Source organism: Scardinius erythrophthalmus (assembly GCF_964197995.2).
Source record: "Scardinius erythrophthalmus genome assembly, chromosome: 17".
In the NCBI taxonomy this organism is placed as follows: Eukaryota; Metazoa; Chordata; class Actinopteri; order Cypriniformes; family Leuciscidae; genus Scardinius; species Scardinius erythrophthalmus.
The window spans coordinates 1,099,368-1,110,282 of record NC_138237.1 but is presented as its reverse complement, the minus strand read 5'-3'; the positions used below and the strand labels follow the sequence as shown (position 1 = coordinate 1,110,282).

At 44.7% G+C, this 10,915-nt stretch overlaps 1 protein-coding gene across 2 annotated transcripts in view; it reads right to left on the bottom strand.

Moving 5' to 3' along the window:
• The window catches only part of tmem38b (transmembrane protein 38B), a 22,200-nt gene extending 11,628 nt beyond the window's left edge, over nt 1–10,572 (bottom strand). For both annotated transcript variants that reach the window (XR_014031931.1, XM_081390575.1), the window contains exons 1-2: nt 10,181–10,572; nt 2,216–2,372 (exon numbers count right to left, since the gene is read on the bottom strand). Coding sequence is in view for 1 of the 2 variants with exons in the window: in XM_081390575.1 (XP_081246701.1) it covers nt 2,216–2,372; nt 10,181–10,304 (281 nt within the window). In the remaining variant the exon portion in view is untranslated. The remainder of the gene's footprint in view (nt 1–2,215; nt 2,373–10,180) is intronic.
• Between the last annotated feature and the right edge of the window lie 343 nt (nt 10,573–10,915).

Below are 10,915 nucleotides of genomic sequence, written 5' to 3'. Positions count from 1 at the left end.
GAGTTTATAACTTACGATTCTGACATTTTTTTTTACTCAAAATTATGAGGTATAAACTCGGAATTGCCAGAAAAAAGTCGGAATTGTGAATTATAAAGTATAAATTGTGTAACTTAAACTCTTAACTATAAAAAAAGATAATGCCTCGGTTACAACTGTAACCCTGGTTCCCTGAAGAGGGATCGAGACGCTGTGTCGATTGACACTGAGGGAACACTTTGCGTGATGATGTCTTGAAGCACATGTGAAATCAGTCCAATGGTGTGGCGGAACGTCAGAGAACCGTCGAAACGTCACGAACCAGGAAAATATAAAGCCTGCCCAAGAAAAGCAGCGCTAGCTTCTTAAGGTCTGAGCAAGTCGCTTACAGGCACGTAGGAGATATGGCAAGGTGACGCAGTGTCTCGTTCCCTCTTCAGGGAACCGAGGTTACAGTCGCAACCGAGGTGTTCCCTTTCAAAGGAACTTGCGCTGCGCCGATTGACGCTGAGGGAACATCTATACCAACCGTAGCAACAAGTGTCTGTCCAGTGTAAAATCGCGAGGAGCAGCACTAGGACGAGAGCACTTGGGACCCTGGTGTAGAGTCCAAGTTCAAAGAGTAGAACCTTACAAATGTGTGCGGTGAGAAGCAGTCATCAAATACATCTTGGAGAGCAATTCCTGACATAAGGGCCACTATACTCCAAGTGGAGTGGGAGCGGACAGCCATAGGTGTAGGCTGTCCGACCGATTCATAAGCAAGTGAGATAGCCTCAACCACACACTTGCTCATTCTCTGCTTAGAGGCAGGGGGGATCCTTTGATAGGGGGCACAAAACATACGAACAACTGTTCAGATTTACGCCACAGGACATCCCGTGGACATAGGCATCTACCTGACTGGGCATAGCAGGTTATTATTTTCCTGGTCCGAGTTCTGGAAATGAGGAGGACAAAAGGCCTGCAGCATAATAGACCTAGCCACCTTAGCCTGGTCTAGGATGAGGGAACGCTTTAACCATGCCAGGTGCCAATTCCAAGGGTGAGGGTGCTACCGACAGTGCTTGCAGATCTCCTATTCTTTTAAGAGATGAGATAGCGAGGAGGAACAAAGCTTTCAAGGTCAGGAACTTGTCCGGAACCTCCTCCAGTGGCTCGAAGGGAGCCTGGGAAAGGCCTTGCAGGACAATGGCCGGATCCCATGTCGGCGCCCTGGTACGAGCTGCAGGCCTCAGCCTCAGAGCACCCCGGAGGAAATGAGATACCCTTTACCCAAAGACATTCCCCCCCAAAGGAATGTGGTAAGCCACCACATAAACCTTTAAAGTGGACGGGGATAGACCTGCAGTGAACCGCTCCTGCAGGAACCGGGCAGTTAACTGGGTCCAACTGACGGTCACTACACTAAGAAGTCCAGACTCTCCACTTCAGGGCATAAGCTTTCCTCGTGGAGGGAGCTCTGGAGTGTAGAATGGTCTCCACAAGCTCAGTTGAGAGACCCGTCCCTACGAGCTGGGCTCCCTCAGAGGCCAAGCCCACAGGTTCCACAGTTCTGGACGGGTGAACAATCGAGCCCCCTGCCTGGGACACAAGGTCCCTCCTGACGGGTAACTCCAGAGGAGGCCCGTCGAGGAGAGACACTAGATCAGGGAACCACACTCGGCCCGGCCACCGCGGGGCTATAAGGAGCAGGCAAATTTGGTCCCTGCGAACTCTCTCCAGAACTCCCGGGAGCAGAGCGATCGGGGGGAAAAGCGTACAAACGTAACCTCGGCCATGTTTGTGTAACGGAGGCCAGCTAGTAGTCAATGTGTGATTAAACCTCACTCCTCTGATCTCGAGAAAGGTACTCTAGCGACAGACGCTAGGGGCTGCAGTCTTGTTAGAGTCCCTGACTCCCATGCCTGAGACCCGGGTTCGGGCCCGCAGAGAGCGGGGCGAGCAGAAGAGAGTGGCGGGTGAGGGGTTACATTTGTACCATAGCATCCAGTCCCAGGGGAGCTGGTTGCATGAGGGAGAACCAGAGTGGATAGTGAGACATCTCTAGGGAGGCAAACAGATCCACTTGAGCCTGGCCGAACACCCTCCACCTCGGGGTGGAGCCTCCATTCCCGGGCCTCAGCCACTGTCTCGACAGGACCTCTGCTCCTATATTAGTGTGAGGAGAGTGTGTGGAGTGAGAGGAGAGTGTGTGTGTGTGTGTGTGTGTGTGTGTGTGTGTGTGTGTTCTCACCACATGAGTGATGCGATCAGCAGGTTAGTGGTGTTGGACAGTGGAGCGACTGGAGCGTCTGCCATCATCAGCGCTGAGAGAACGGCTCCACCGAAACAATACAACATCGAACTGAACCAGCAGGCCAGAGGGCTGAGCTGAGACACGGCCAGCGCTCCTGAGGAACACACACACACATACACACACACACACACCTTCATCATCATCATCATTCTTCACTCATTACTGGAACACTGCTTCTGAATGTTCTGAAGATGTCAGACACACGTATGATATGGTGATCATGTGACCATCAGCTGGTCTGAGATCAGCATGAGACGCCCAGCCGGATCATGTGACCATGAATGAGGATGACCCACTTCCTGTCTCACGGTTTATAAACACTCATTTATAAACACAAACTCTTACATTCATGAATATGCAAATAGGCATCACATGAGTCAGCAGTGAAACACACTGTCCTACTAACACACATTACTAGGTTTATTATGATATACAAAGTTTTATGAGCTCATAATAATTAATAGAGCACATAGAATATTTATGCTTTTAATATTTCATGTCACTCTGCATTTCTAAAATACTATGGAAAAACTAAAAGAAATTATTGTGACTTTTTAATGTCACAATTCTGACATTATTTCTCACGGTTACGAGTTTACATCTCACACTTCTGAGGTTACATCTAAACTGTGAAATAAAACGCTCAAACCTTTTATATTTTCCATAAATATATGCATCAAGTCGCATGTTTTTGTAGAGCAGTTTCACACACTGTATCAAAGCAGCTTTGCAGAAAATCTTAATGCTAAGCTTTTTAATGTTTCTGTATATTTTATTATATATTATCATGTGATCATGAAACGGACAGAAGCTCATGGCGCTGAAAAGCTGATCTCTGATCAGTCAAACACTGAAAGAGACTTCCTTCACGGTCTGATCAGGTCATGTGATGCAGCAGTGACACACACTCACACACACACACACGAGTTCATGAGACAGAGATTCACTCATCAATCCTGATGCAAACAATCAACATCAAGATAACAGTTCAATCACTGCATGAGCTAATGATCACACACACACACACACTCTCAAACGCACACACACACACTCTCAAACACGCACACACACTCACTCACACACAAACTCACATTCACACACACACACACACACACACACACACTCTCTCTCTCTCAAACACACTCACTCACTCACTCACTCTCTCTCACACACACACTCACACACTCGTCAGGCTCTCGTGTTTTATACGATGGATGTTTCTCTACAGATGAAGCACAGAGAGATGAGAGTGTGTTAAAGTCCTGCAGTAGACACGTACCTGTGCACCTGCAGACAGAGAGAGAGGCGCCTGCAACATCAGCACAAGCGTTACTACACACACACACAGCAAGAGTTCATCATCCAGGTGTCACTCAACAATCACATGATCATTTTAACACAAGTCATGCAGAAACGGAGACGAAATCACGTCACAATCTCGGAGTGTGTGTGCCAGTGTCTGCTGGAGTGTGTGTGCCAGTGTCTGCTACCGTGTTGCTGCAGTGTTTCTGTGTGTTTCTAACGATCAGAACATACAAAATATAACAATAAATGTTTCAAACTGTCATCACGCTCGTCACATGACCTCATCACATCCAGTGAGTGGCGTCATGTCGTCATCTTGCAGATTTATATCAGAGAATGTCTAATAAGGGGAGAACTTCCACTCTCTGTAAACTTCCGGCTCCTGAACTGGCTGCAGTTCCGCTCTGGCTCCACATGAGGGCGCTCATAGGACGAGTGCAGTTCCGCTCTGGCTCCACATGAGGGCGCTCACAGGACGAGTGCAGTTCCACTCTGGCTCCACATGAGGGCGCTCACAGGACGAGTGCAGTTCCGCTCTGGCTCCACATGAGGGCGCTCACAGGACGAGTGCAGTTCCACTCTGGCTCCACATGAGGGCGCTCACAGGACGAGTGCAGTTCCACTCTGGTTCCACATGAGGGCGCTCACAAGACGAGTGCAGTTCCGCTCTGGCTCCACATGAGGGCGCTCACAGGACGAGTGCAGTTCCACTCTGGCTCCACATGAGGGCACTCACAGGACGAGTGCAGAATGAATGGAGGTCTATGGCGCTATACACATCAAAATCCACTTTACTCAGGATATAATTTTTTGTCTAGTAATTTGAATGTTGTATTCGAAAGGAGATGCAAAGAAATTACACATTGCTGGGTGTTAGATTTTTTAGAGTCACTTATTTGCTTTAAAAAGTCTTTTAAAATGTCAGTGACGTCACACACATCGTACGACCAGAGATACTGCTTTACGGCAATCCTTCAGTCACTTTGGTGCTTTTCAGCTCTGCACTTTCTTTTCTCTCGAGGCATCGACAACACAGCTGACACAGGGAAACACACAACACAGCTGACACAGGCAAACACACAACACAGCCGACACAGGCAAACACACAACACAGCCGACACAGGCAAACACACAACACAGCCGACACAGGCAAACACACAACACAGCCGACACAGGGAAACACACAACACAGCCGACACAGGCAAACACACAACACAGCTGACACAGGCAAACACACAACACAGCTGACACAGGTAAACACACAACACAGCTGACACAGGCAAACACACAACACAGCTGACACAGGCAAACACACAACACAGCTGACACAGGTAAACACACAACACAGCCGACACAGGCAAACACACAACACAGCCGACACAGGCAAACACACAACACAGCCGACACAGGCAAACACACAACACAGCCGACACAGGCAAACACACAACACAGCCGACACAGGCAAACACACAACACAGCCGACACAGGCAAACACACAACACAGCCGACACAGGTAAACACACAACACAGCTGACACAGGTAAACACACAACACAGCTGACACAGGTAAACACACAACACAGCTGGCACAGGCAAACACACAACACAGCTGACACAGGCAAACACACAACACAGCTGACACAGGCAAACACACAACACAGCTGACACAGGCAAACACACAACACAGCTGACACAGGCAAACACACAACACAGCTGACACAGGCAAACACACAACACAGCTGACACAGGCAAACACACAACACAGCTGACACAGGCAAACACACAACACAGCTGGCACAGGTAAACACACAACACAGCTGACACAGGTAAACACACAACACAGCTGACACAGGCAAACACAACACAGCTGACACAGGCAAACACACAACACAGCTGACACAGGGAAACACACAACACAGCTGACACAGGGAAACACACAACACAGCTGACACAGGGAAACACAACACAGCTGACACAGGCAAACACACAACACAGCTGGCACAGGTAAACACACAACACAGCTGGCACAGGTAAACACACAACACAGCTGACACAGGCAAACACACAACACAGCTGACACAGGCAAACACACAACACAGCTGACACAGGCAAACACACAACACAGCTGACACAGGCAAACACACAACACAGCTGACACAGGCAAACACACAACACAGCTGACACAGGCAAACACACAACACAGCTGACACAGGCAAACACACAACACAGCTGACACAGGGAAACACAACACAGCTGGCACAGGGAAACAAACAACACAGCTGACACAGGTAAACACACAACACAGCTGACACAGGCAAACACAACACAGCTGACACAGGCAAACACACAACACAGCTGACACAGGTAAACACACAACACAGCTGACACAGGTAAACACACAACACAGCTGACACAGGCAAACACACAACACAGCTGACACAGGCAAACACACAACACAGCTGACACAGGTAAACACACAACACAGCTGGCACAGGTAAACACACAACACAGCTGGCACAGGTAAACACACAACACAGCTGACAGGCAAACACACAACACAGCTGACACAGGCAAACACACAACACAGCTGACACAGGCAAACACACAACACAGCTGGCACAGGTAAACACACAACACAGCTGACACAGGCAAACACAACACAGCTGACACAGGGAAACACAAAACACAGCCGACACAGGCAAACACACAACACAGCTGACACAGGGAAACACAACACAGCTGACACAGGCAAACACACAACACAGCTGACACAGGCAAACACAACACAGCTGACACAGGGAAACACAAAACACAGCCGACACAGGGAAATACACGTGAAGAAGAGTTTTTGTTTTGTTGTTTTAAAAGACCATCAAGCGGTATCTCTGGTCGTAATCAGTCCTTCACTGACCAATCAGCGTTCATTAGCAGAATGCTAGCGTGTTATGGGCAACAACAACTCAACCTGTAAGAAATCGAAAGCACACAAGTACTCGTTCATTCAACTTTCGACCTATAACCCATGTTGAACTTGCAAAACCTACAATCAAATCTGAGATTTCTCAACGGCAATCGGGTGAAAGAGACAAATTTAGCCGTCTAGCCCCATAGACTCCCATTCATTCTGCACTCATGGGCGATCGCCCCCAGTGGAACTCTGGTGGAACTACAACCAACATTCGGTACAATAGGACTTAATAGGGAGTGGCCAGGCTCTCCGTAGAAGGGCTCTGGTATTATCTAGCTCGGGGGAAAAACTCTTTCGACAGTCTGATCAAATAATGATATAAAATATTTGATATAATGATGATGGAGATAAATATCACTGTTATGCTCTTAAACAAAATTTACATTTGTTTTTTTTCCTTATTTTTTTTTCTTTATCGGAATGGTACGAAACTTGGTAAAGGTTTTGGCACTGTGTGTCCACATAGTGTCCTGCACACACTAGTGAAACAATATCAAACATTATATCTGGTGTCTGAATAGTTTTTGGTTTGACTGTAAAGAATACATTCTTGTTCTCTGCTGTTCCCATTAAATATGCATAAGTCTGAAAACAGGAAGTGACACGCAGGGAAAAACTCCTCGAGAACAGAATACAGAACAGCCTCAGTCTTCACCGGCCGAGAGAGGCTGAACGAACTGCAGCTAAACACATTCTTCATGGAATAAAAGTTGCTTAGGAAACCAAAATCCAATGATCCCTCAATCCTCTCATCACATGTGATGAAAACACTGAGAAGCGAAGAAGTCTGGAGTTCTGCAACTTCTAAATGTTGACTAAAAACAGTTTTTAGCGGATACACACTCAACATTCCATCTTTCCTCTGGGAAACAGACCGTTTACGCTCACTGGATATTCAGATGCACACATCTATAGGCTGAACACGTAATACACATGTGTGTGCGCCGTCTGAGTTTCACAGACTCACGTTTCTGACGTTTGTGTGTTAGCAGCGCCTAAGTTAATCACTAATGATCTCTGCGACGGAAGTGAATCAATCAAAACTAACTTTATCTGGACAATAACTTTATTCTAGAGCTGCTGTAAAGCCTGAACACTCTCTGTTACTGTAATCTCCTGTTCTCACTGTAAAGCTGCTGTGAAACTCTATATTGTTAAAGCGCTGTATAGATGAAGGAGACCCGACTGAAGGCGCTCTGGATAAAGTCAAAATGTTTCATTCCTGCACTGTAAAAAGAGATCAGTTCACTTACTTAACATAAAATGTGTGTAAACCCGTTGGCTTAAAATTATTAAGTAAATAAACGTAATGCTTAATTGAAAAAAATAAGTTATGTGAACTTGACAATTCCACATTTCCAATTTTTTTCGATTGGAATTTCTCTGAAATTAAAAATCTTTGGGAACTTTTGGGATATTGTAAGTCCACAACTGCAGGAAATATATCACTCTGTGATTTCTGGATATTTTATTACAAAAATCTTACATATTGTAGCTTTAAGTCAACTGATCAGTTTTCACAGTGTGTGTGTGTGTGTGTGTGTGTGTGTGTGTGTGTGTGTGTGTGTGTGTGTGTGTGTGTGTGTCTGGAGGTGAACATGAGGACGTGTGGAGTCTCGCTCCTCCACATATTTCAGGCACAATAGAGAGAGAGCAGGTGAAACGAGACGCCGAGACTCAGAAATAGCCGGTGATCCAGAGCAGCTGCTCGACACAATAGAGGATAACCCTTCTACACACTTCTACACACACGCTAACGTTCACTCAGTTATCTGGTGGTGTTTAATAACGCTCTCACAGACACTGGCAAATCAAATCCAGGACTTTCAAGGACTTTACAAGCACTACTTTTTACTAGAATCTACAATCAGAGATCTCAATTATCAAACAATATCCTTCTTTATTATATTACTAAAAAATGTAAATAGATAAATAAAAATAAAACAAAATGGTACTAATAAAGTGCAGCACATGCAATGACTCCTGTAACTTTAACCATTGAAAGGACACTGTGACAAAGATATCGCTTTCCTTATTCAAACTGATTTATTCCGCATGAATATATGATTGAGCTGAATAATAAAAGCTGTATCATATACTTGGATATTTATTAGCAATATCACACTCATAGCCATGAGAAATGCCTCTATATCTATATCAGACGGACTGCAGCTTTAATTCTGTGTGAAAAGATTGTTTTATCAATCAAATTAAAAATAAATTTCCCATATATTGTCTTTCAATAATTCAAGCGCTTTTCAAGAACTTCTTCATAAAAATGGTTGTTTTCAAGAGTTTTCCAGGACATACATTTCAGAAAGTCAAATTCAAGCACTTTCATCACCGTGTGCAAACCCTGATCTCAGAACATTCAGACAAAAACATCATTTACACTGAACGTGTCAGTTGGACATTCCTCTAACGATTTTTAAATGTTACGACTAGTTTCGGAATGTTCAAAGAACATTCAAATGTAACGTTGCAGTGATGTTTGCAGAATGATACAATGGAATGTTCACTGTGTTGAAGTCCAGCTTTTAATGTTGTTCATGTGTCTATGTGGTGTTTTTAATCTGCTTTAAGACAAACATGTGTAAATTCATAAGTCGACAGCATTGCTGAGTATTTCCTCCTTAAAACTGCAGTGAACCAAAGACAGTCTCAAACACACGCTTTGAAATCGCTGGTGTTTCTGACGTCACAAACTACCTTGTAACCAATCAGATCAACGTGTGATCGTCGACCAGTGGATCTCTGAGCTGAGTGAGTGAGTGGAGGCGGGGCTCATTTGCATATTCATACTAAATGAGGCAAGGGTGTCGAGTTACAGTCAAGATATTTTAAAGCATAAAGAATTATTTTTAAAGAATAAACGTTTAAATGTGTCATTGTGGTGATAAAATTATTGACTACAGGGGGACTTTGAGACCTTTTAATTTGTGTAAATGTGGTTAGGATCTTATTAACTGGGATGTGAAGACAAACCCAGCTCTGACAGTGCAGAAGAGCAAAGGCCACGTTTATATGGTTCGGTTAATGCAAAGCGACAGACCAAACTGGTTTTGAGCCTCCGCCCTGCATGTTTAATCTGTCTAACCCCTGCGATTTGCATTTTTCTTGGAGAAAAGCACACAGAGAGAGACTAGATAATATTGACAGTGAGTTAATGATTAAGTGCATTTCTCTTCTTCCCATTTGAACATGTCGCTTCTGCTTTTTAACTCATTATAATCATCTATTATGCAGGCGCTTTAAACACACTGAGCTGATCTAGATGCATAAAGTCCTCAAATCATGAGAATGTGAGAACTGCTGAATCCTCATTCTGTACCAATGCAACCTGGACTGATAAACGGTGTCGTGCACGCGCTTGTACACGTGTGCGCGTGCGCGTTGGCTTCACCTGCCGAGGGAACCTGGAGCTGAACGTTCATAAAACAAAATAAACACCCGATCTTGGAACATTATCACAACAACGTTGATTAAATACAATGCAATTAGATAGCAATGCAACTTTTAATTTCATGAAAACTTGTGACATGCTCAGGAGTGCGGCGAAATAAACTTGTAACAGCAGAAGTGCGTTGTGGATTTGATGCATTACAGGTGATTCGGTGTGGTTTCTCTTACCTGGCTGCTCTCTCAGACTCATCACTGATATGATGTAATGCGCCATGTCAAAGAATGGGAACATGGGCAGATTTGACAGCCCGAGAGCGAGTTCATTTAGATTGAGAATCGCGAACACATCCATGACTTCAGATCCTCCTCGTGCACGCGCTTTAATCCGCCTTCAGCTTCGTGCTCGTGCACTGGATCTGTAGTTTCCAGCGGTCAGTCCGAGGATGATCAGGTCCAGATGATCTTAGTAAATAACTTATATTCTTCTGTACTCTTTGATCTCAGATGATCTCAGTTGTAACCGGATCCGCCGCCATTACAGTTGCGGATGCTGAGAAACACACGCGAGCGCGCGCGCACACGCCGTTGCGTAACAGACCACAACCATTGATCTCACACTTAAAGCCACTGTTGGCCATATTACTTAAATAGATGTATATTAGGCAATTTATTTCATCAAGGTGGTTTAAATGCCATTGACTTATTAAATGGATTCAGAATTGTATCAAATCTAATAACAAGTTGTGGTATTATATCCCAAATTTAGTTTTTAACCAAATTGGCGGTATTAAGTTTCTCCTCAATTGCAATTTTGATATTAATAAAGTCCCTATTAAGCTGTCTAATTTTCATAGGCAAGCTCTGTTATCCTGGTTGCTGGTGTACAAACACAATTTTTCTCCCCATAGATGTTTGACATGGAATAATAAAGATATTAAATATAAGAATAAAATATTTTTTTTG